The following is a 27587-nucleotide window of genomic DNA, read 5'->3' as shown; positions in this document are numbered from 1 at the left end:
TAGTGATTGTTTAACTCCATAATCTTTTATGGAAAAGTTTAAAGAAAGAAAACTGAACCTTGTAAAATTTTAAGGCCTTATTTTTCTCTCCAAAATTTTGAGGTCTGAGAATTGTTTTCTTTGGTAATAATATCCCGATAAAACTATCCTTCAATAATTATTTGTAAGTTTGTTGACTAATGTGTGTATATTTTTTACACGTTATTGTTATTTCTCATTTTCCTTTTATATTTTTCTAGTGCCTATGTTGTTGTCAGACAATTTTTTTTTTGTTTTTGTTTTTGTCCAGATTTCAATATTGTGTCGAAATACTAACATCTGATTACATAAAAAAAAAGTTTACTGGTACTTTTGTGTGTGAATGTGATTTTTTGTTTTTTGTTTCCCTTTTGTCATGATAAAGTGGCTGTTGTTAGAAGTACTTCGTTATTAGAAAAGGTAACCTTGAATGCTGTGATTTATGATAATATTGAATAGGATGAAAGGATGAATTACATCTTTCGCCTTTATGCTTGGAGTTTCTCATGATGACAGCGTAACTTGTCACATCATTAGTCTTGGATGTGGCTCGGATATGGATGGATGGATGACAGTTTTGCTGGCTTTTCCTTGTTATGGTTCTTTTTCTTGTTGAAAATTCTAGTGTCTACTGCTGGCGTACTTCAAGTTGCTGTCTTTTAATAGGTATTGTTTAGGCTTGGCCTTTCTGCACCCATTTCAGATTAGTCTGTGCCTTTCCTTATTTTTGTGAGCCAGGTTGACAATAGCATTTTGTATGGAAGCATTGCCTAGGATGGTTTTAAATATGGCAGCTTTATTTCCTCCGCAGCTGTGGCAACCTGCCGATATCAAGCATAAGATCTTTCATTTACTAATTATTAACTTTTTTCATGATAAACTTCTGCATTTCACTTTGTTTGGCATGGGGTTAATTTAAATGCATATTTTTGTGGTAATATGGCCATTTTTTCTTTAGGTACTTTACTGAATTAATTGTGTCTCACAGATTAATCAGTTCCAGACTCGCATAGAAATTGTTGATTCAGCAAGAGTTGTTATGGATTTTGAATCTGCAAACTATATGCTAGAACAGCTTGTCAAGATGTTCAATGAGCTGGTATCTCGAAAGGATGATTTGGAGGACATGGTTCAGTGGAAGGATATTGAAGAACACTTCCACAACCTTGAGAAATCGTTGAAGAAAAGATTTGATGAATTAGAAAAGAAAGAGAAAGCATTTCTCAAGAAGGAATTGGAGACTCATGCATTCCTTGCAGAAAGAGATGCAGTTGTTGCTGTGAAAGAACAAGCTTTGCTGGATCGGATACAGGAGATAAAGAATGCTGCGGTTCTCACCATTGTGGAGGCACGGAATAGTTACAAGCCCACATCTCAGGATTCTGAAAACAAGGTAGACAGCTCATTGAATTCCTTGTTAAAGTTAGCTACTGTCACTAGCTACGTAGTTTTGTGGATAGATGGATCATCAAGGGTTTCAGAATTTCATTATGCAGAGTGAAAATAAATCCTGGCATATTGGAGGAAATTTCTGACTTATTGTTGAATTGAAAATTGGAACCGACCAGTCTATTTGGTTCCTTGTGAAATTAACAGTATCAGGAGGGATGCAGCAGCCTTTCCGGATATGTGAAGATTACCTATTTTGCCATTGAATCCATGGCCCGCCTTGATCAGTGCTGGGTGAGGTGCCGTTATTCTTTGGGCCTTAGGCTGAGCCAGCTGCTGTTAGAATGTTGGCTAAATCCTAACTGACATTCAGGCCCCAAATTGATGTTAAAAAGTTTGGCCAGCCTTCTCAAACTATGACCATGACAGCTAGAGTCAAGTTACAATGAAGATAATTAGGTTGAGAATCAATAATTTCAGAACATGGTGCACGAAAAGTCTGCAATGCCATCATTTTTGGAGGAAGTTGTGAAAATATGGCATCACTTGAGGCCTTGGACATGAAATGTTGACACATCATTTTTAAAACACACTAAATAGTTTTGAATCGTCTTATCTCACTTTTTTTTCCTTCTTTAATTTATAAACATTGTTCCAGAACATGTACTGGATGTTGAAGAATTTGGGGTTGGGCAGGGTGATCTTGTCAATTTGTTGGACTAACGGTGTGAGCTGGTGTGCCTGTCACCTTAGGTTTCCATGAAATAAAAACTAATACTTTTTTCTGATATCCACATCTGAGGCTTAAGAGCTGAATCTTTTAGGGGTCTTTTGGTCTGTCTGTGATGTAAAATTGGGTCATGAATGACCTAACCCCAGGCAGGATCTCAAAATACAGTTAATAAACTCAGGTTCAAGTACTCAATTACATATACAATCTGATATATCGAATTACAGGAATTAGGGCTTGAAAGTCAGATTTCAAGAACACGAGTGAACAGCCTTGGATGGCCTTCAAATAGCCATTGAGTGAAGTTTCTAAACCCCTGAATAGCATAGTTGTCAAGGCGCTAGGCGATCCAAGGCGTTTAAGGTCCTCCCTAAGCGCTTAGGCGGTGCCTAGGCGGCCTAAATCGCGTTCCAATATTATTTTTTTAATATATCAGTTATATGTGTGAAACAATCAAAACACACATTTGGTTTATATGTTCTTGAAATTGGTCATTTTCAGCCTAGTCTCACATTTGGTTTATACTGTTCTTAGAAAATATGATATTATCAATAAGTAATTAACCTGCTCTCGCTTTAGAGAAATGTTCTTGTTCTCTAAGAAATTTGATTGATCAAATGATTTTATTTTTACATGAGACTTCTTTGTATTAGGTAGAGCACAAAACCAACTTTCTAACAAATCCATGATTGTTCAAATCTGATATGTATTGAAGGAGTTATGTTCCGGTCAAACCTTATTTGGTGTGCGCGAATGTTGTCAAAATCGCTCTAAATGAAAATATTTTTTAGATATAAAAACAAATGAATATTTTACCGTACTTTTGGTTTTTAACAATGTTTTACCATAGTAAGATTTATAGAATTTTTAGATTTGAGAAAAACCCCAACATTACTAAGTTGAAAATATCACCTACCCCAACATTACAAAGTTGAAAATTTCACCTATCACATAAAATCCAATTTTTGTTCTTGAACTGGGGGGGTTGACTTTTTGTCCTTCTGGAATTTTATTTTTTAACTATTTTTATTGGATTCAAATAGGGGGTATTTACTTATTTATGAATAATATCTTAAGTAAATGATATTTGGTATAAGTGCCAGAACGTGCTTCGATACCAATTAACCCAATGCAAGGCGCCCTACAATAAGGCGGCAGCCGCCTAGGCACCTAGAAATCCGGCTGGACACCTAAGCGGCTCCTTGGCGATGCCTAAGCGGCGTCTTGGCGACGCCTTGACAACTATGCTGAATAGTTCTCCAAAATATCAAGCAGCAGTTAGCCAGTTAATGCTCAGGTGGGGAGATTGAATGGATTAGGGTTTCAGCAATAAAACCTCTATCAAACCAAATCACATGAAGCTGTTGTGGTTCTGCCGATCAGCACTGTAACAGTAGGATCTCAGCCAGTTAATCACCAATCGATTGTGACCATGGTACAAGATCTTGGCAAGATCTCGCCAAGATCTTGATAATATCTCGGTATTGCAGCTATTGCCAGGACTCGAGGCGAGACCACTGGCGATACATCAAATCAACAAAAACTCGACCGAGATCTCGGCACACTTGGTCTCGGTTTGACTCGGCTGAACCAGACCCAACTTAAGTGATATAAAATGTTCCTCTCAGCGAGATTTCGACCCCAAAATCGAAATCTCGCCTCCTCTTGTCAGTGTCGGTCTGTTGTGAAGGAAAAACCCAACTTTGATGGATTTTTTGGCAAATGTCACCTCCAAGTTGAAGGTTAAAGCCTGTAGATTCAACATTCAAGCTTGAACATCAAGAGAGGGAGTTGATTTGCATCTCAAGAACACTGTTAGGTAACTATTTATCTCAAATGGTAGGAATTGTTATACACTTACACTTGTATTTGGTTAATCTATGTCTCTTTCCAAGTTTCTAACAATTATTAACAAACTGTCGAACCATCACCATGTATGATTTTGAAATATGAATATGATGCCTAATGCTTAAATGGTTTATGGTTTGATGTATTTTAATTCCTAATGCTTATTTAAGCTGTTTTACACCTCTACTTTAATTATATGAGTTCTAAATATTGTGTGGAATTGCCTAGGGTAGACCTCGCATACGCCGTAGACTACCAACGTAGGGTCCAAAGTCAAAGTACCATTTGGGGGTTGAATTTGTAAAAACTAATGTTTCCATTGTGTTTAGAAGGCCTAAAATAGGATGGATGTAAAGTTTCAGGACCTATCTTGGCCGTATGACCACTGAAACCCACCACCGAGTTGAGACGGGAAAAAATGCATCATCTTGCCGAGATCTCGGTTTTGTGGCCTAGCGAAACCAGGGGTGAAACTGAGTTCTAAAACCTTGATTGTGACCTCAGCTGCACTAGATTACCTTGATCGATTCTTCTATTATAGGTTGCAGCAGATCACCAAACACACAAATTGAGTGGAAAGTAAAAGAAGATAGAAGGTAGAAGAAGATGGATAAATAGGATTGAGCCTCTCACTCTCTCCCTTGGGCCTCTTACCCCTCACAAGTATAGGTATCTCACCCCTCAACTGTATCTCACAGCCATGATCAGAACTGACCAACAAACTTTTCTCAAAACTCCATCGTGGGCTGTGTTCTGCCTTGTGCTTCATTTATAGAATCAATTACAACCCATCGATTGATTAGAATCTTCCCATTACAAATCCAAATCGAATAAAACTCCTATTTCTAATTGGAAACTAGCCTATTAGCTATTGCATGAAAATAAGAAATAACCGAATTAAAAAGCAAACAAAATAACCCAAATCGATTCCTTGGGAAGCTAAGATCCAGCAGTTGCCGATTAGTCTTCAAACTGGTCTCATCCAGCAGGCCATGGGGCCCACACGAACTATAAGTAATCCTCCCTTAAATCAACAATCTTGATGACTAATATCTTTCCCAAATAAGCTGGGTTGAGGGGGGGGGGGGGAGGGGGATGAACCTGAACAGGTTTCTGGTCGCTTCTCTCAACCACCATCGATTGACATCAGTCTGTCTTGGTTCTTAGACAGTGACTAGCAAATTCTCCCAACTCCTGAGCCTTCTTTTTCTTGCATATCCATTGATGAATATTGTCTATGATTAATCAAGGGAGGAAGAACAAATTCTGAACTGGTCCTGTGAAATAAATCATAACACTGATTATTCTAGATCGATGGATATTCTTTGTGTTAATGTAGTGAAATCCAAGGATATACAACTCATAATCCAACAGTATGCTGACCTCCTACAATAATTGAACCTGTGACGGAGCTTATTACAGAGGAGATATGACATAGGAATTTATCATGTTATATCAAATTCATGGAGCCAAGGCATTGTCATTTTGGCTTAAGCAAGCTGCCTCTTCTTGCTGCAAACTGAAGTTCATTCCATTTCTGTTATAATACTGTAGAATAGATGCTGTTTGAACAATCGCTCGGGTTGGTGTAATATTGATTTCCATATTTGGTTGCTTTTTTCAACAACAACAACAACTCAGCCTTATCCCAACTAAATGGGGTCGGCTACATGGATCCTTTTGAAGACAAAGTATGGAAAACTGAGGTCCTCACAAAGGGTAAGGGCAGTAAGAGAAAAGAAGAATAAAAATGAAGAAATGAGATAAGATAAGTGACAAATCGAAAATGAAAAATGAAAAATGAAAGTAAGAGGAAAGAGGATAGCCCAGAAAATCAGGAAAATCTCAGCTACTTGATGTCGACAACATGGATCCTTGCCCTCCAATAGGCTCTATCTGAGGTCATACTTGGCACAAGCCCCAGGCTATGCATATCATTCTTCACAACCTCACCTATTGTCATTTTAGGCCTGCCCCTAGCTCTTTTAGCTCCTTCGATTGGGATCAGATCACTCCTCCCAGGCTTTTTTCTCTGGTAAATATTTTGTTGGTATTACATGTAATATTAATATTTTGCTCTCACTTAGTTGCTAATCTGGTTCAGTATCCATACAGAACAACTCTTCGGAAAATGGTGTTTTGTTTGTTGATAGAATCATTGATCATTTAAAAATATTAAACATGGAAATTCCAAAAATGTTGGTGTTGAATGCTTGAACTGTTGTAGAATTCATAAAAATATTGCAAAATCTTCGGTAATATCCATTGATATTTCAAGAATGACCAAAGGAGCTCAAGTACACCTTTTTTGACCATTATGATGCAGAACAGGAACCTTGCAAAGAATTCACTGACTCATTGTTGAGTCAAACTTGCAAAAAGGGGGTTCAAGACTTTGTTAGGGACCACGTGTAATGTAGAGTTGGATCATGATTCATGAATGACCTAACCCCTGGCAGGATCTTAAACATGATCAATAAATCTCAAATTCAAGTAACAAATCACAGCAACCAATCGGAGATCTACATTGGCCTATTAAGAAAGGGATAAGTACATGACGCATACACCTTGATCCATGATGGAGGTGGTGTTTTGATCGGTGCAGCCATGGTTGCTCCTCAGTCATATGCAACGGCAGTTGGGGGATATGTGTGGCCTGACCTTGATGATCTTCCAGAGCCGGTTCATGCAGGCAATATCACTCGTATCAAAATCCCACAGAAGGACTATGAAGAGAATCGTTATCGTTTTCGTTATGCTCTTATCGGCAGGGTTAATTTTCGACTGGCGTCTCTGGATGATTTGAGGCAAGAGGCGAAGGTAAAGTGGAATCTGAAACAAGGGGTGATCATGCACCCTTTGGGGAAGGGGTTTGTGATTTTCCAGTTCTCCTCCGAAGGGGATATGGCGGAAGTTTGGAGACTCAGTCCGGTGCGTTTCAAAGATCAGGCGATTAGGTTCCAGCGATGGAAGCCTGATTTTAATATTCATGAGAAGCAGACGCAAACCAAACTCGTTTGGATGCGGTTCCCTGATCTGCCTCTTGAATATTGGCATGGAAATGTGTTACTGTCCATGACCAAAGCGGTTGGTAGACCCGTGGCACTTGATCGTCGCACTCGTCAAGGGTTGCTCGAACACTTTGCTTGAGTCCTGGTTGAGATTGATGCAGGGGAGTCTGCCTCTCGCGTTGAAGAGTTTCAAGTTGAACGTTGCGAACCAGGGTCGTCCAAGGAGTTTTTCTTTACTCAAAAGGTGATATTCGAGGATGGAATGCAACGATGTGGTTACTGCAGTAGATTGGGCCATCAGGTCTCCCTGTGTCGTCACAAGAAGTTGGATGATCTTCGTCAACATGAGAAGGACAAAGCGGCGTCAATACCTGGTGCTCATTACGTTGAGGAAGATGGAGTTAACTTTGCCAACACGTACAAGGCTAAGTCGGTGAGAGGATCGGCCAGCAATTCTCTCTGTCCAAGCAAGAATCCTCACCTTCCTATTTCAAAACCGCCAGCTGGCCCTGAGGGGATTGGAGTTTCCTTAGTTGTTGCAGACTTTCAAGAAAAGGAGGTTTCCTTAATGGGCAGGGAATGTGTGGAGAATTTGATTAACTCCTTTCCTAATAATTTTGGTAACCATGAGGTGGCGGATATGGCTTGGAATTCAGTTGGAAAATTTTCAAATCATGGACTGATTGCAAATAAGGATGGTTTTCAAACCCAGCAAATTGGTGGGGAGAAGTTGTGTCAATCTCTTATCTCCTAAAACTAGAGAGGATCCCCCTATTATTTTGGAAAGGCAATTTTGTCGGGATCATGTGCCATCTCCTAATATTATGCAATCTGCGCATGATATGGGAGAATTAAATGGGGATATTTCAAAAGGTGTTTTGGTCTCAAATTCACCACGGTTTGATGGAGCGGGTCTTGGAGCTGGTGAAGGTGAACTCATGGACGGGTCTAGTGCTGGTTCCGGGTCTCGTGGATCGGGTTATGACCATTCTGATCAAGAGGAGGTGCAAGGCGGGTGGACTCAGGTGTTGGGTCGAAAAAATAGTGATGGTCGTAGGAATGCTCTTCGAGGTGGTCGTGTGGGTTCCCAGATGGCAACTCCAGTTATTGGCAGAATTCAACGTCAAAGGAATGCAAATCTTGGTGATAAGGCAGTGGATGTGGCGGTAGAAATACATCAGGTTGAAAAGGAGTTAGGAGTGGGGTTGCAAAAAATTTCATCTCCCTTTTTGCCAGAGGAGGAGGCTCTATTGGCCCGTGTGGCTCTTGATCGGCCTGGTCTATATGCTGAGATCCTTTGACGATCGAATAGGATAAGGACCCCCTCGGTGCGCCTCATAGATCCCCCGCAGCCTTATTTTATTATTTCTCTTGGGTGAGCGAGTGGCTTGTTGCCCTCGCCATTACGTTTTAGGACTGGGTCCCCTGTTTTAGCTTTAGCTTTCTTTGCCTTTAGTCTGTCTTTAGGCTTGTTTGCCTCCTTTTTAATCCTCAATAAATTGTTTATTTAAAAAAAAAAAAAAAAAGCAAGCCAAAAAAAAAATAAAAAAAAAATCACAGCAACCAATCATAACCAAATCTGATATCGCAGAAAATAGGTTAAAACTTCAGAATTTCAGAATAGGCTTTAAGATGCCTCAATGGCTCAGATCTTCCAATCGAGTAGCCTGCCTTAGCTGTAGAATTGATCCTCAAAAGTTTATATTCAATTGCTGGACAGAATAGGAGATCGATCACCTTGTTCAGCAGCAGATTTACTCCTTTGAATAATCTTCAGATGACCAACAGATTTCCACACAGATATTGATTGAAAAATAGAATAGAAAATAGTGAAGATAGAGAAGGATAGGATAAATTGGATTGAGCCTCTCAGTCTCTCCCTTGGGTCTCTCACCCTCTCAAATGTATCTCATAGCCATTAATGGTTTTAACCAAAATCATTCGTTTTTCTTAAACTCGATTTGGCTTGTTTCAGCCTTTCCTTGTAACCCAATCGATTACATCCTAATCATTGAAACAAATAAACGCCAAATATTAATTGGAAATTATTTCCTATATTATCTTTGACTCTAATTACATCTATTGTGGGTAAAAACTAGCCTGAGGGGAGACTAAAGATAGTCCCACATCTGTGAGTGAAGGGAAGATCGTGGTCCTTATAAGGATTGGAGTCCTTACTCCCTCATGAGGCATTTTAAAACCGTGAGGGCGACATTAAGCTAGCTTCGGTGGGCAGCTCAGAGCGGACAATATCATGAGACGTATTCCTAGACCTCATCATTGCTGCTGTCTGTGTGAACCCCTGCTTAGGCAGCTAAAAAACTAGCAACACACTCTTCCCTTCACTGGGGGGGGGGGGGGCTCTGTTGTGGGTAAAAAGTAAAAACTAGCCTCAGGGGAGACTAGAGATAGTCCCACATCATGAGACATATTCCCACAGATGACGCCAATGATGAGGGTAGGGAATACTTCTCATGATATTGTTTGCTCCGGCTGCCCGCCGAAGCTAGCTTAATGTCACCCTCACGGTTTTAAAAGGCCCCATGAGGGAGTGAGGACTCCAATCTTTATATGGACCATGGTCTTCCCTTCACTCACTGATGTGGGACTATCTTAGTCGCCCCTGGGGCTAGATTTTACCCCTAACAGAGGCCCCTCAGTGAAGGGCAAAGCGTGGTCCATTTAAGGATTTTAGTCCTCACTCCCTCATGGAGCCTTTTAAAATCGTGGAGGCGACATTAAGCTAGCTTCGGCGGGCAGCCTAGAGCGGACAATATCGTGAGATGTATTCCCTGACCTCATCATTGGCGTCGTCTGTTGGATCCCCTACTCGGGCAAGTAAAAGCAACTCAATGACCATGGTCTTCCCTTCACTCACCGATGTGGGACTATCTTAGTCGCCCCTGGGGCTAGATTTTACCCCTAACAGAGGCCCCTCAGTGAAGGGTAGAGCGTGGTCCATTTAAGGATTTTAGTCCTCACTCCCTCATGGAGCCTTTTAAAACCATGAAGGCGACATTAAGCTAGCTTCGGCGGGCAGCCCAGAGCGGACAATATCATGAGATGTATTCCCTGACCTCATTGTTGGCGTTGTCTGTCGGGTTACCTACTCGGGCAAGTAAAAGCAACTCAATCTCTTCCCTTCACTGGTAGGCCTCTGTTGTGGATAAAAACTAGCCCAGAGGCAATTAAGATAGTCCCACATCGGTGAGTGAAGGAAAGACCGTGGTCCATATAAGGATTGGAGTCCTCACTCCCTCATGGTGCCTTTTAAAACCGTGAGGGCGACATTAAGCTAGCTTCGGCGGGCAGCCCAAAGCAAGCAATATCATGAGATGTATTCCCTGACCTCATCAACATCAAATAACTATGATTAAATCTAAATAGAAATGACTATCTATCCTAACAAGTCTTCTAGGCAATATAGCTTAAATACTCCCTAAAATCTAGAACTAATGAAGCTGTCAATCTTCCTCTCTTTCTGTCCATATTATTTCTCTTTTATTTTATTTTATTTTCAGATTATCTCGCACGTAACAGTGACCAAGGCGATAATGTAAATGTATTTTTGATGATTAGCTCTGGTGGCGCACGTTTAACCTGAGTTCCTTTCTCACGTGGAGTTTAGGGCATGGCGATTCCTCCTTCTCGGGAGGAGCACCCACCTGATCCTGGCCATGGGGCCACCGCCAGTGGGGTCAAGCCTCCTTTTGTAGATGTTTTGACCAGATCGATGGCTCTCCCTCGAGTAGACGTGGAACTAAGGAAGCCTTCTACCCATTTTGGGGTTCCAGCGTTCACTTCACTAAAGAGGAAATCGATCGATCGAGAGAGGCTTTCTCGACGGCACTTATCGCGATGCGAAGTGCAGGCTCGCCTTCTCTTTTTGTGATTAAGGAGCATCTTCGCAAGACCTTCTTCTTGCAAGGGGAAGTAATGGCGTCTCTCCTGAATCCGCGACATGTTTGGAGGCTCACTTTTGTGTGGAAGTGGACCTTAGGGCTTAGCTGCCTTCGAGGGTCTGGATTGGATGTGGGGCAATGGGTTTTCACCAGAGGGTTGTGTATGAGAGGCTGCCTGAGTACTGTGGTTGCTGTTCTAAAATTGGGCATGCCACGGAGGTGTGTAGGGCTGGTTTGCGCAAGAATGCTGCGACAGGGACTGCTGCGTCCCAAGGAGGGGCTGCGGAGGTTGGGGTTCGGGATTTTGGAAGGGATAGGGAAGGAGTTTTTGTTCCGACAGGAGGGGGTTCTTCGCGTGGTGGATAGGGCAGAATCTCGCCTTCAAGGTGTCACGGAGAAGGGGTGGGCATTGGAAGTAGGCGGTGTCTCCGGCAGTGCTACATTTGAGTCCGAAAGCTGCGTCGTTGGGCAAGGCTTCAATGCTCCTCTTGCGGAGCGCGACGAGGAGGTGAGGTAGTGCCTTCGGATCGGAATGCAACTATCCCAGGAGAGGGAAACTTGGACACGGTTCAGGCACTAGAAGATGGAGAAATTCCTAGTGATAGCGCTGAGCCAGATAGGGCAAAGGAGGGGAACGACAGAGCGCTGGTGCTGGTTGCGCTAGCGATGGCTAGAAGGGAGGTGTGTGCGAGAGCACTTGAAGGGCTGTGGGGGCAACAAAGGTGCTGTTCTCCTGTTCGCAGGCGTTGGAGGGACAAGACAGGCCTTTCTTCCATACCAGGGACGTGACACGACGCACCAGAGATGATACGCATGTGCCTGCTTTCGAAGGTCCTTCGTTGGGCAGAAGAGAGCTGCTGGAAAGTTTCAAGGAGTTCAATGCATCCTTAGAGGGCAGAATGCGCCGTATGCTGGACAGATTAGGAAATGGTAGCAGGGGTAATGTAGTCCTAGGTAGGAGTAATCCCACTAGGAACCAGGGTAATAGGATCTCTTAACAAGGCTGGCCGATTGGGACAGCTTAGGCTAATTAGGGCAGAATTAGGGTTATGGTTAGGGTTTCGACTTAGGGTTTTATTGGTAATGATGTGCAGAATTTTATGAGTCTAATGGTATAAGTTGGATCAAATTTGGTTGAGGTTGGAATTCTAGGGTTTTGGGTAGGATGCCTTGTGAAAATGGACTGTTTGTAAGATCTAGGGTTTAGGCGCAGATTTTAGGAAAGAGGTTTATAGGGTATTAATGGGCACGTCTAGGGGGTTATTTTGGTATAAAGAAGTTAGGGTTTGGATGAGTTACAAAATTTTGCAATTTAGGGCAGAATTGGATTTAGGGTTTTAGGGTTCTAATGGATCTATGGATTAATGGAAGGGGTGATAATAGGAGTAGATGGAGCTTAGGTTAGAGGATTAGAAGAAGAAGGTTAAATGCTGAATTAATAAACTACTTACTTGAAAGATTAAATCTTCAATGGTAGCAGCTTTGAAGAACTAGAAGAAAGACCTCCCGATCTACAAGATGCAAGGAGTCGATCAGAGTCCACCAATCCCTTCACCTTGATATTACCCACAAGGTAGCCTTGATATTACTCACAAGGTTCACTCAACAGAGAGCAAGAGCTATGGCAAGCAAACAAAAGCTTTTTCATTAATCAAATTCGTGTACAATGCTGGCTTCCCTTACAAACTTATATAGAAGACTCAAAAATAGACTTAGACACTAAAAAGGAATGGCCTAACCTTATCCCTAACCTATTAGGCAACTTAAACTGACTAGGAAACTCAAATAGACTCAAAATAGAGTCCTAATGACTTAAAACAACTTAAACTACTTAAAATAAAGAAGATTCCCTAGTAGCCAATAGGATATAAGAACCTCTTAGCCAATAGGATCACTTCACTTAAATTAGACCAATTGAACCAATTGGATGCAACCAATTTAAACCGGTTCAATTAAAAACATAAAATAAAAACTAAGTATTGGGCTAATCCCGTATGCAACCTATATACCCCTATTTCAGGCCCACTAAAGTGGCCTAATACATAGAAAACCCTTGGGAACAAAGGCCCAACATATATATATCCCAACCCTACACTTATTCCCAATGAAACAAGCCCTATTTGATGATGAATCTGCATCAAGGGGGCTGGAGCTTGTAGGGAGACGGAGGAAGCAAGGGTCCACTTGTGCTGCTTTGCTCAGTGCAACGTAGGTTTACAAAAGGAAGAAGATAAAAAAGGCTAGGCGGGGCAGACCGCCGAGAGAGGGAGCTGGCCAGCGTGTCACGAGATCCATGAGATCAGTGGAGGATCCCCTCAATGGTTCTCAATGAACTGCTTATATTGGAACGCAAGAGGTATTGGAAACAAGCCAACCTCTAGAAGGTTAAAGGCTCTGGTAGGTCAGCATAAGTTGGACATTGTCGCGATTGCAGAACCTAAGGCGCAGGCATCCAAGGCACCTCTGGTTTTACGAAGGGTTGGTTTGGACTCAGTGATTGTCCAGGACAGGCTGTGGGTGTTCTGGAGGTCCACGGTGTAGGTGTCAGTACAGGAGGAACATTGGCAGTTTGTCACTCTGAGTTGTGTGGATTCTGGTGGGGGCAGCTTTTTCCTCACTTTTGTTCATGGTCTCTATTCGGTGATGGATAGAAGAGAAATGTGGTCTAGGCTGGAAGTGTTCTCCAGAACTGTTTCTGGCCCTTGGGCGGTTGGAGGAGATTTTAATGCGGTTGCTGCCCCATCTGAGAAGGTGGGAGGGAGTCCGGCTTGTTCGCAGTTACTGAAGGATTTTGGGAGTTTTGTCAGTGGGGCAGGTCTCATGGATGCGGGGTTCTCTGGCAGCATTTTTACGTGGCCGAATAACCAAGTGGGTTCTAGGAGGGTTATGGCCAGGTTGGATCGCTTCTTGATTAATGCAGAATGGGCTGGTGCCTTCCCCAGGTGTGAGGTCACTAACAGGACCTGCTCTGATCACGCCCCTATTTGGATGTCTTATGCTGCTGCCTGCGAGCGTGGTTGGTCGCCTTTTAAATTTAAGCAAATGTGGCTCCTCAACCCGGGGTTTATGGACTTTGTCAGATGCCAGTGGAGTAAACCGGTTTCTGGGACACCACTCTTGGTGTTGTTCCTAAAACTTAAAAACCTGAGGATTGCAATTCGTGGATGGAACAAGGAGGTGTTCAGAAATATACATCAGAAGGTAAGAGATGAGGAAGATGCTGTGTGCAGGGCAGAAGTGAATGCGGACAGGTGTAATAATGATGAGGCCAAGAGGGAACTAGAGGAGACCAAGTAGGCTTTACAGGGGGTCTTGTTGCAAGAGGAAATCTTTTGGTGACAGAAGTCTCGAGTCACCTGGCTCAAGGAGGGGGACCAGAACACGAAATTCTTTCATGCCATGGTGAATGTTAGAAGAAGGATGCCTGGCATCAACAAAATCAGAGGCATTGATGGTGAGGGGACATTGGACTTAGAGGAGATCCAAGCCGAAGCAGTTCGACACTTCTCAGGGATTTATGAGTCACAGGGGTGCGTGGTAGATGAGGATCTGTTGGGGGTAATTCCCAAGGTGGTGACCGATGCAGATAACGCCTCTCTGATGTTGTTACCCTCGGAAGAGGAGGTGCGAGCTGCTGTTTTTTTGTTGTCTGGGGACAGTGCTCCGGGGCCGGACGGTTTCTCAGGCATTTTCTTCACAGCCTGCTGGGAGGTGGTAGAGAGCGATGTTTGGGCAGCAGTGAATGATTTCTTTTTGGGAGGTGGCCTCCCGAGAAGCTTCACATCGGCCAACCTTGTTTTGATCCCAAAGAAAGACAACCCTGAGTCAATGACACATTTTAGGCCGATCAGCCTTTGCAATTTCTCCAACAAGATTCTTGCGAAAATCTTGACTACCAGGTTGGCAGGGCTGCTTCTTTCTTTAGTGGCAGAAGAACAGGGTGCTTTTGTGCAAGGCAGAAACATACATGATAATATAGCCATTGTCCAAGAGGTGACTCAAGAGCTGAACCGCAAGACAAGGGGGGGCAATGTGATTCTCAAATTGGACATGGCAAAGGCTTATGACCGGTTGGAATGGGAGTTTCTGTGGGTAGTTCTCTCTCGCTTTGGCTTTGGGGATGATTGGATTGCTCTAATTAGGAAGACAGTGGAGAATTGCTGGTTCTCTATCGTAATGGGGGGTAGGCAATCTGGTTTCTTTAAGTCTTCTAGGGGGTGCGACAGGGGGACCCCCTCTCCCCAGCCCTTTTTATTCTGGCAGAAGAGCTTTTAAGCAGGGGCCTAAAAGGGCTATTTGAGGAGGGTCATGCAGCCTTTTATAGACTCCCGAGAGGGTGTCCTGGGGTCTCGCACAGTCTTTTTGCCGATGACACCATCATCTTTTCTCGAGGGTTGAAAAATTCGCTCAGGCAAATCATAGGTTTCATTGGAAGATATGAAGGCTTCTCAAGGCAGAGATGGTTAACAGGCAAAAAAGTTTCTATGTGGTGGGTGACAGGGCTACAGCGGCAGCAGCTTGTATGGTGGGGTTGCTCATTGGCTTCCCTAGGAGGTCTCTACCCATTACATACCTGGGAGCACCACTCTATTCGGGCAGGCTCAAGATTTGTTACTTTGATGGGCTGGTGGAGAAAATCAGGAGTAAGGTGGCGGGCTGGAAGGGTAGGTTATTGTCTTCCGGGGGAAGAGTAACTTTGCTTAGGCATGTTCTCACTTCTATGCCCATTCATGTTCTCACCACTTTGGACCCGCTTAAAGTAGTCACTCGAAGAATTTATGGGATGTTGGCTAACTTTCTTTGGGGCAGCTCGGAATGGGGCAATCGCAAGCACTGGGTGAATTGGCAAAGGGTCTGCAGACCCCTTGAGGAAGGAGGGCTAGGAATTTGGCTTCTCAAGGAAGTAGGCATCTCGCTCAGGCTTAAAAGCCTTTGGAAAGCTTTATCAGAGCAGTCACTGTGGAGCAGGTTCTTCAGAGCTAAATACTTTAAAAATGGGCATGAGGCAATGGCAGGCACAGAGGGGAATGGATCCAAAACCTGGAATAACACGTTGAAATTCAAGGGATTCATGTTGGAAAGGTCGAGGTGGCTGCTTGGGGAAGGCAACGTGTTTTTTTGGCTCGATAACTGGGTAGGGGTGGGGCCATTGATTGATTTTGTTGATAATGGCCTGCTTGTAGACCTGGACCTGTGTGTGAAGGATGCGATGGATGAGGAAGGAAACTGGGGGGAGGACATTTTAGGCATCATTGATTCTGACTCAGTCAGGGACAGCATCATTCAGGGGAACTATGTGCTCTCTGACAGGAAGGACGTTATGGTGTGGTCCCCTGCCAGCGATGGACGTTTCACAACAAGGTCGGCTTGGAATGAGGTCCGACAAGGCTATCCTAAAGTCCCTTTCGCTAAATGGATCTGGAATCAAGTGCTGCCCACAAAAAGGGCCTTCTTCTCTTGGCAATTGCTTACAGGAAGGATTCCCACTGACGAGTCTCTCATGGCTCTTGGTATCCCTTTGGCATCCAGATGCGACTGTTGTGGACAGCCAAAGAAGGAAACGACGGAGCATATCCTTGGCTTGAGGCTTGTGGCTGTTAAGGTTTGGACTTTCTTTGCTAGGTTCTTTGACATCCCTTTCTTGCCCTCTCAGGATGTTAGAAGTCGCGTAGCTCTGTGGCATGAGTCTGCAGGAAGTAGATGTTTGAGTGATTACATAACAGGAATTATGCCAGCCTTAATTTGTTGGGAGCTTTGGAAGGAGAGGAACAACAGAAGGCATGGAGAGAGACGTCGAACTGCGAGAGCCATTATAGAACGGGTGAAATGTTGGGTTAAGGAGGTGAGCTTGCCCCCCAAGTTAGATAGGCAGGGATCCACAAGGGATGAGTTAATCCTACAATGGTTTGCTATTTGGGCACCTCAACCAAAGCTGAAACAACCCCGACCCATCTACTGGTGCCCCCCCTTTTGCTTTGTTAAATTGAATGTGGATGGCGCATGTAAAGGCAACCCCGGCGAGGGAGGGGGTGGTGGAGTGATTAGAGACAGGGATGGAATGGTGCTGGCAGCTTTTGCTAACTTTTACGGATCCTGCACTAACTCTATTGCAGAGCTTAGAGCCCTGAGAGATGGGTTGCAACTGTGCCAGGACCTCCGGTTGAAGGGGGTTGTGGTTAATTCTGATTCTCCCTCCACGGTGAGAATGGTCAACCAAAAGAAGTGCATATTATGGAAGGGTTGGTACTGGTTCATAGAAGCAATGGAGCTGATCTCAGCAACGCAGGCTAATGTGGCCTTTGCGTTTCGTGAGAGCAACAGAGCAGCGGATTGGCTGGCTAAACATGCTTGCGAAGTAGGCGTTTCTGTCACGTACCCCCAGGGTAGGCTGCCGAGTGGAGGGTTCACTGGTATTATCAGAGAGGACAAGGCAGGAATGCCTGTCTTTAGGTTTTAATGTGCAGTTTATTTATCTTGTATAGGGAGTGGGATTTCCCTTCTGAGGGCAGTTAGTGCTGTGAGCTATGGGCTGAGGTAAGGCGGCATGTCCCCCTCTTGTATTCTTTAATTATTTATTGGATTTGAATAAAAGTTAGGGGCTGCCCCGGGTCCTAGAGAAGTTCGGGTTAAAAAAAAATAAAAAAAATAAAAAATGAAGCTGTCAATTCTTGGACATATCCTCCTCCATGTATTGGCCATGGGGCCGACTCGAAATCTAGAAATATATCTCCTAAAAACCTTCTCATGCAAGGCTGCAACTCTCCTGAATTTTCATGCAAACAGCAGCCTGGCCTCCTAATATATCTCCACGCGAAGTGGCTATGGGGCCCACAAATTGGAATAAAATTTCCCAAGTATGTTGGTTCGATTGGGGGGGGGGGGGGTTGTTTAACCTAAACAGGTTTTTGCTGATTTCTCTCAAACACCCATTGATCTACATCAACTTTTCCCATCTTAAAAAAACTCTTCCACGAGTTTGGTAGAGATGTTGAATCAGACTTGCTCGATCAGCGACTGTCAACTCCATCTTCTGTCCTTCCTAACTTGGCTCTGATACCAAATAATGTGGAGGATTGATCCTATGGTTCTAAAACTCGGTCTCGACCAGGTCCAGTTTTCCAAGATCGGGGCGAGACTATGTATGTTTTTTTAATGTTTCGGTGGGCATATGGCCATAGTTGGCTCCGAAGCTTTAAGGTAAGCTTGTTTTAGGCTTAATAAACATATTTAAAGGTTCAAATTGAAAAAAACACCCTATTTGGTGTTTTGGATTTGCACCCTTGGTTGGTAGTAAAGGCCGAACTCTTAATGTAATATTGCCTATTCTACACATTGTTTGAATGATATGCGACATAATTGGCTAATAAAACAAGTAAATTATGCACATAGTAATTGAATAAATATTTAAGAAATAGTTAAAGACTTAAAGTTTCTACTACAAACCACAAGATACAATGAAGTGTTCACAATGCATATTACATAGACACCCAACCTAAGTACAATGAATAATACATAAGTAATAGACACCTTACTATCCTAGTCTTCCTTGTCTTAACTCCCAAGTCCCAACAATACAATACTATGACTCTATGAGTACTAAGGAGGTTGAGGTTCTTGAAATATTCGAGATTTCACTGAGATGTCTCCAAGATTCTCGAAATATTCGAAATCTCGGTTGAGTTTTTCGAGATTTGACATTTTGTTGTTTCGTATCATATCTCGTCTCGACTAGCTCGAGTTTATCGAGATTTCCGAGATCTCGCCCTGATTTTGAATCACGAATGAACTAACCCCAGGCAGAATCTTAAACACGATAAATAAATCTCAGATTCAAATAACAAATCACAGCAACCAATCTTAACCAAATTTGATATGGCAGAAAATAGGGTAAAATTTAAAAATCCAGAATAGACTTTTAAGGTATGGTTCGAGAACTTTGTTTCGGGCCCCAACTCGGTCAGCCAAAAAACCTGAGTTGGTGCACTTTTTTTTTGTACTCGTTTGATGGTTTCGGTGGGTTTTTGACCTAGATTGGTCATGAAACTTGGTATACTACCTATTGTGGGCCATTTAAACACAATGACACTATCCAATTTTCCAAAATCAAAGTTCAAATAGGAGTTTGACTTCGGACCCTAGGTCTACATAAGTTGTAAATAATTTTCCAACAAAAACAGATAATTTTTTTTAATCTTTTATAATATTTTTTAATTTCTGTAAAATAAAATAATATAATGTGGGTGAAAAAAAAAGTGACTCTGTGAGGCAGTAGAGCATCCAACGGTGTCCATACATAAAAATCATTTCCAAAGAATCACTATTGACCCTATTTTTTCAATTTTTTTTTTGCAAGAAATTCATTTTTTTTCAGAAAAGTAAAAAAAATAATAATAACAGAAAAATAAATCGGTCTCCATGATAATATGTAGTTCTAGATAAGGTAAAGCCCTACTAGAAGCCAATTAAACGAGAACCAATAACAAGGAACTAAGGGTCTAAGGGGCTGTTGGTTCCGCAGTTTCAGTAGGGCAGAATTGCAGTTTTAGGTCAAATCTAGGGCTTAGGTTAGGATAATGGAAGGGGGGCTTAGGGGGTATGGCTAGGCAGGTTTATATGACTCTAATAATGTAGGTATTATAGAGTTTTAAGTGTTTTGAAAATTCTGTAAAACTGGGCAGTAATTCAGGATCGACTATGGGTTTTGGGGAAATTAATGAAGGATGAGGGGATTAGGGTTTTGATGGACAAATATGGCTGAGCAGCAAGATCTAGAGGTTAATGTTAGGGTTTAATGGAATTCAAGCAAAAATAAAGGGGGATCAATTGGGGAAGGGAGTAGAGGATTAGAAGAAGAAATTAATGAACAAGTTGCAGCAGAAATTCACAAGCAGCAGCTTGGACAGAAGTGAAGGATAGAAGCACCTTCGAATTGGGATCCTCCCGGCCGTCACGGCGCAAGGAGTCGATCGGATTCCACCAATCCCTTTCCACCTTGATAAAACCACAAGGATGCACACTCTAAAGGAGCACAGGAGCAGCAACAATGGCATCCAACAAGCAAAAGCTTTTTTTCATTAATCAAATTCGTGCTCCATGCTGGCCTCCCTTACAAACTTATATAGAAGACTCAAAAATAGACTTAGACACTAAAAAGGAAAGGCCTAACCCTATCCCTAACCTATTAGGTAGCTTAAACTTACTAGGAAATTAGAATACTAAAGGAAATAGACTCAAAACATGGCTGGACTTATAGAGTCCTAATCCAGCCCAACTTACATCGCATAACCACTTAAGTTGTCACATGACCACTTAACCAAGTCACATGATCACTTAAATTGAACCAATTGGATGCAACCAATTTGAACCGCTTCACTTGAAAAAACATAAAAATAAACTAAGTATTGGGCTAATCCCGTATGCAACCTATATGCCCCTAGTTTAGGCTCATTAAAGTGGCCTATTACATAGAAAACCCTTGGGATCAAAGGCCAAACATATATATATATATATATCCCAGCCCTAGACTTATTCCTAGTAAAAGAAGCCTAGTTTGGTGAAAATTCTGCATCAACTCTCCCCAGCTTGAAAAAATTCGTACTCGAATTTTGTAGTGGTAAGTGGGAAACAACAAGTGAGTAGCAGATTTGACCATTCCCAAACAAAACTCTGGTGGGGTAGGAACATTAGGAATATAGTCTTCCAAGCGTGGAGCTTTCTCTTCGAAGAATCATGGTGGCATAACAAACTCTATATGCTTTACCTCTGAATCAACACCAACTGTGAATGTCCAATCCAAAGAGTCTTCAGTGTTAGCAACCTTCTCATCTAATACTTGAGACACAAGCTCCACCTCTTCAGGAACAACATCTTGAGGGTCATTGTTCTCCTGTAGAATCACCTCTGAATCAATTACATGCTGAATATCCCTCAATGGGGGTAACTCATTTGGCAGCTCCCTTGGCACTACATTAGAAAAATCATGCAATAACTCCTTGATGGGCTGTGCCAACTTGACCTCAGGTTGGGCAGCAACTTCTTGTGTAACCACGGCTAGGATTAGACCTGAATCATGGCTGGTCAGATCAAATTCCTTCTGTGGTACAGCTAAGACTTTATTCTCATAATTTGTCCCCTTTTGATTGGTGTGCATGGTTTGTCGTTTGCGCATCTCGGAGGGTAGATTGAAAGGATTTAGAATGACCTGCTGTCCCTTGTGTTCTCTGTACCTTTCTTTGTCTTCTCTGTAATCTCTGAGTCTATCCCTGTGATCTTTGGCAGGGGTGACTCTTTGTTCTCCCAGTCGTTGCAACCTATCCAAGATGGCTTCATTTGCAGCCCTTTGTTCAGCAGCAAATTTCTGGAACAATTCCAACATAGTAGCCATAGGATCTGCTCATGGATTTACTACTTGATTACCATGCTGATCCATGGCTTTGATACCAAATAGTGTAGTTCTAGATAGGGTAAAGCCCTACTAGAAGCCAATTAAACTAGGACCAATAACAAGGAACTAAGTGGCTGTTGGTTCTGCAGTTTCAGTAGGACAGAATTGCAGTTTTAGGTCAAATCTCGGGCTTAGGTTAGGATAATGGAAGGGGGGCTTAGGGGGTATGGCTAGGCAGGTTTATAGGACTCTAATAATGTAGGTATTATAGAGTTTTAAGTGTTTTGAAAATTCTGTAAAACTGGGCAGTAATTCAGGATCGACTATGGGTTTTGGGGAAATTAATGAAGGATGAGGGGATTAGGGTTTTGAAGGACAAATATGGCTGAGCAGCAAGATCTAGAGTTTAATGGAATTCAAGCAAAACTAAAGGGGGATCAATTGGGGAAGGGCGTAGAGGATTAGAAGAAGAAATTAATGAACAAGTTGCAGCAGAAATCCACTAGCAGCAGCTTGGACAGAAGTGAAGGACAGAACTACCTTCAAATTGGGAGCCTCCCGGCCGTCACGGCTCAAGGAGTCGATCGGATTCCACCAATCCCTTTCCACCTTGATAGAACCACAAGGATGCACACTCTAAAGGAGCACAGGAGCAGCAACAATGGCAGCCAACAAGCAAAAGCTTTTTTTCATTAATCAAATTCGTGTTCCATGCTGGCCTCCCTTACAAACTTATATAGAAGACTCAAAAATAGACTTAGACACTAAAAAGGAAAGGGTTAACCTTATCCTTAACCTATTCGGTAACTTAAACTGACTAGGAAACTAGAATACTTAAGGAAATAGACTCAAAACATGGCTGGACTTATAGAGTCCTAATCCAGCCCAACTTACATCGTATGACCATTTAACCAAGTCACATGATCATATAATTTGAACCAATTGAATGCAACCAATTTGAACCGGTTCAATTGAAAAAACATAAAAATAAACTAAGTATTGGGCTAATCCCGTATGCAACCTATATGTCCCTAGTTTAGGCTCATTAAAGTGGCCTATTACATAAAAAACCCTTGGGATCAAATGCCCAACATATATATATCCCAACCCTAGACTTATTCCTAGTAAAAGAAGTCCAGTTAGGTGATAATTCTGCATCACATGAAGTCATAGATCGGCCAAAGTTGTGTAACATATATTAAATAGATGACCCAACGACCAAGATTTGAATATATGTTTTGGGGAAAAAAAAAGAGATTTAGGGAAAAATGGTTTACCTTGGAATCCTCCAAACTTCTTCAAATCACTGCAATCTTGATGTAGATCGACGTTTCCATACATTTGTTGAAGTTATCCGGCTATTTTTCATCAAAAATTGAGAAGAAAGATGAATTTTTGACAGACCAGAGGTATTCTCACCGAGACCGAGACCTCGATTGGTCTTGGTCGAGACAAGTCACTTTTTATTACCTCGGCTTGCTTTAGTCTCAGTCGAACCGAGATCTCGGCCGAGAAAGTGTACTTTTCCTATGTCGCCTATGATTTCGTCTCACCTTTGCAAAAAGGCAAGATATTACCGAGATCTCAGTGAGTTCTTGTTCCATGCATTAAAGTGCTTCAATGGCCCATATCTTCTAATCGAGTAGCCTTCCTTAGGTGTAGAATTGATCCTCAGAACTTGATATTCAATTGCCTGACAGAATAGGAGATCGATCACCTTGTTCAGCAGCAGATTTATTCCTATGAATAATCTTCGGATCACCAACAGATTACCACACACAGTTTGATTGAAAAATAAAACAGAAAATAGATAAGATAGAAAAGGATGGGATAAATCGGATTGAGCTGCTTACACTCTTCCTTGGGTCTCTCACCCTCTCATAGCATAGGCATCTCACTCTCTCAACTGTATCTTACAGCCATTAATGGTTTTAACTAAAATCATTCTTTTTTCTCAAACTCGAGGCTTGTTCCAGTCTTTCCTCTTATTTATAAACCAATCGATTACATCCTAAGCAATTTCTAGAAACAAATAAAACTCCAAATACTAATTGGAAATTATTTCCTAAATTGTCTCTAAGTCTAATTACATCAAATAACTGAAATTAAACCTAAGTAGAAACAAATATCTATCCTAACTAGTCCTCCATGCAATAGCTAAAAATTACCTAAAATCTTGGACTAATGAAGCTCTCAATTCTTGTCCATATCCTCCTCCATGTATTGGCCATGGGGCCCACTCAAAATCTGGGAAAATATCTTCTAAAAATCATCTCCACACAAGGTTGCAAATCTCCTGAATTATCTTGATGCAGGTAAGTCACCTAAAGGGCTTATTTTATTTGAAAATAAGCTTTGGGTTGGGTTATGTAGGTGTTGGGCTTTTGATCCCATGGGTTTACTTTGTAATTGGCCAATTTAATGAGCCTAAATTATGGGTAGAAAGTAGAAAAACTGGATTTACTTCATTAGTTTAGTTAGAGTCCTGTTTTGAATCTATTTCCTTTATTATTTCTCTTTCCTAGTCAATTTAGGTTATCTTATGAGTCAAGGATACGGTTAGGCCTTTCCTTTTCAGTGTCTGACTCTGTTTTGAGTCTTTTATATAAGTTTGTAAGGGAGGCCAGCATTTTGCACGAATTTGATTTAATGAAATATTGGCTTGAGCCTTTGTGAAAATCTTGAGATAGGATAGGTGAGAGACCTAGCTTGAGATGCCCATTCCCTTCCCCCATCTCCTTCCATCGGTTCTTGATTCCAAACCCTAGTTTCAGTCAAATTGAGTTCAAGAGTGCTACAAGCTTCTGGTATTCTTGCAACTGATTGTCACATCGATTTCTTGAAGTTTTCCACATCAATATCATTGCTGCCAGGGTACATCTCCATCAATCGAATCAGCAGAAGCAATCTAGATATTGATCTAAGAGAATCTAGGGTTTTCTCTAAACCCTAATTGCTGCTCGATCTCAGTTCTCTTGTTCTGATTGGTCACTGATTTGAAGGATTCTATTATTTACTTTTTTTGTTTACTTGTGGTTACCAATTTTAGATCTCATCATTCTCCTCCAACAAATTTGAGATCCCATTGTTCTCTGGGGGTTTTCTATTTGATCCTGCCTGGGATTAGACCTATTCTGGTTCTAGTCTTACATTATATCTCCTAGCAAACAGCAGCCTAAATTATGGGGCCCGCAAATTGGAATAAAATCTCCCAAGTATGTTGTTTCCATTGGGGGGGGGGATGATTAACCTGGACAGGTTCCTGCTGATTTCTTTCAAACACCCATTGATCTACATGAACTCTCCCCATCTTGAAAAAAACTCGTCCACGAGTTTGGTAGAGATGTCGAATCAGACTTGCTCGATCAGCGACTGTCAACTCCGTTTTCTGTCCTTCCTAACTTGGCTCTGATACCAAATAATCTAGAGTTTGATCACGAATGAACTAACCCCAGGCAGAATCTTAAACATGATAAATAAATCTCAGATTCAAATAACAAATCACAGCAACCAATCATAACCAAATCAGATATGGTAGAAAATAGGTTAATTTCTCAGAATTCCGGAATAGATTTTAAGGTGTTTCGATGGTTCAGATCTTCCAATTGAGTAGCGTTCCTTGGGTGTAGAATTGATCCTCAAAAGTTGATATTCAATTGCTGGACAGAATAGGAGATCGATCACCTTGTTCAGTAGAGAATTTACTCCTTTTGAAGAATCTTCAGATCACCAACAGATTTCCATGTAGAGATTGATTGAAAAATAGAACTGAAAATAAAGAAGATAGAAAAGGATAGGATAAATCGGATTGACCCTCTCGCTCTCTCCCTTGGGTCTCTCACCCTTTCAACTGTATCTCACAGCCATTAATGGTTTTAACCAAAATCATTCTTTTTTATCAAACTCGACTTGGCTTGTCACAGCCTTTCCTCTTATTTATAACCCAATCAATTACATCCTAAGCAATTTCTAGAAACAAATAAACTCCAAATATTAAATTGAATTATTTACTAAATTGTTTCTAACTCTAATTACATCTGTTGTGGGTAAAAACTAGCCTCAGGGGAGACTAAAGATAGTCCCACATTGGTGAGTGAGGGGAAGACTGTGGTCCTTATAAGGATTGGAGTCCTCGCTCCCTCATGAGGCCTTTTGAAACCGTGAGGGCAGCATTAAGCTAGCTTCGGCGGGCAGCTCAGAGCGGACAATATCATGAGACGTATTCCTGACCTCATAATTGGTGTCATCTATGGGGACCCCTACTTAGGGTCTTAGGCAGCTAACTAACTAGCAACACGCTCTTCCTTTCTTTGGGGGGGGGGGGGGCTTCTGTTGTGGGTAAACTAGCCATAGGGGAGACTAAAGATAGTCCTACATTGGTGAGTGAAGGGAAGACCGAACAATATCATTTCCACAGATGATGCCAATGATGAGGTCAGAGAATAAGTCTCATGATATTGTCCATTCTAGGCTGCCCACCAAAGCTAGCTTAATGTCACCCTCATAGTTCTAAAAGGCCTCATGAGGGAGAGGACTCCAATCCTTATAAGAACCGCAGTCTTCCCTTCACTCATCGATGTGGGACTATCTTAGTTGCCCTTGGGGATAGTTTTTATCCATAACAAAGGTCCCCCCCTGGGAAGGGAAGAGCTTGTGTTGCTTTTATTTGCCCGAGTAGGGAATCCCACAGAGGACGCCAATGGTGAGTTTAGGGAATACGTCTCATTATATTGTCCGCTGTGGGCTGCCTGCCAAAGCTAGCTTAATGTCGCCCTCATGGTTTTAAAAGGCCCCATGAGGGAGTGAGGACTCCAATCCTTATATGGATCACGTTCTTCCCTTCATTGGGAGGCCTCTGTTGAGGGTAAAAACTAGCCCCAGGGGCAACTAAGATAGCCCCACATCGGTGAGTGAAGGGAAGACCTTGGTCCATGTAAGGATTAGAGTCCTCACTCCCTCATGGGGCCTTTTAAAACCGTGAGGGCGACATTAAGCTAGCTTTGTTGGGCAGCCCAGAGCAGACAATATCGTGAGACATATTCCCGGACCTCATCAACATAAAATAACTGAAATTAAATCGAACTAAAAACAAATATGTCCTAACAAGTCCGCCATGCAATAGCTTGAAAATTCCCTAAACTCTAGGACTAATGAAGCTGTCAATTCTCGCCCATATCCTACTCCACTTATTGGGCATGGGGCCGACTCGAAATCTGGAAAAATATCTCCTAAAAATCATCTCTATGCAAGGCTGCAACTCTCCTGAATTTCCACCCATACAGCAGCCTGGCCCTTAATATATCTCCTCGCGAAGTGGCTATGGGGCCCACAAATTGGAATAAAATCTCCCAAGTATGTTGGTTTGATTGGGGGGGGGGGGGGAAGGGGTATGAATCTGGACAGGTTCTTGCTGATTTCTCTCAAACACCCATCGATCTACATCAACTCTCCCCATCTTATATAAAAACTCGTCCACGAGTTTGGTAGAAATGTCGAATCAGACTTGCTCGATCAGCAACCATCAACTGTCTTCTGTCCTTCCTACCTTGGCTCTAATACCAAATAATGTAGAGTTTGAACATGAATGACCTAACCCCAAGCAGGATCTTAAACACGATCAATAAATCTCAGATTCAAGTAACAAATCATAGCAACCTATCATAACCAAATCTGATGTGGCAGAAAATAAGGTAAAATCTTAAAAATTCAGAATAGATTTTAAGGGGCTTCAATGGCTCAGATCTTCTAATCCAGTAGTCTTCCTTGTGTGTAGAATTCATCCTCAAAAGTTAATATTCAATTGCTGGACAGAATAGGAGATCTATCACCTTGTTCAGCAGCAGATTTACTCCTTTGAATAATCTTCAGATCACCAACAGATTTCCACGCAGAGATTGATTGAGGAATAAAACAAAAAATAGAAAAGATAGAAAAGGATATGATAAATCGGATTGAGCCGCTTACACTATTCCTTGGGTCTCTCACCCTCTCATAGCGTAGGCATCTCACTCTTTCAACTTTCAACTGTATCTTACAGCCATTAATGATTTTAACCAAAATCATTCTATTTCTCATACTAGAGGATTGTTCCAGCCTTTCCTCATATTTATAAACCGATCGATTACATCCTAAGCAATTTCTAGAAACAAATAAAACTCTAAATATTAATTGGAAATTATTTCCTAAATTGTCTCTGACTCTAATTACATCAAATAACTGAAATTAAACCTAAATAGAAACAAATATCTATCCTAACTAGTCCTCCACGCAATAGCTTAAAAATTCCCTAAAATCTAGGACTAATG

General features: G+C 42.0%; 1 protein-coding gene across 2 annotated transcripts in view; it reads left to right on the top strand.

Annotated features, from left to right (window-relative positions):
• Window positions 1–27587, top strand: part of LOC122651526 — a 56091-nt gene that overhangs the window by 2062 nt on the left and 26442 nt on the right. For both annotated transcript variants that reach the window (XR_006331470.1, XM_043844935.1), the window contains exon 2: window positions 1007–1411. Coding sequence is in view for 1 of the 2 variants with exons in the window: in XM_043844935.1 (XP_043700870.1) it covers window positions 1058–1411 (354 nt within the window). In the remaining variant the exon portion in view is untranslated. The remainder of the gene's footprint in view (window positions 1–1006; window positions 1412–27587) is intronic.

This window comes from Telopea speciosissima, chromosome 2, assembly GCF_018873765.1.
Source record: "Telopea speciosissima isolate NSW1024214 ecotype Mountain lineage chromosome 2, Tspe_v1, whole genome shotgun sequence".
NCBI lineage: Eukaryota > Viridiplantae > Streptophyta > Magnoliopsida > Proteales > Proteaceae > Telopea > Telopea speciosissima.
This window is presented reverse-complemented; position numbering and strand designations above follow the sequence as displayed.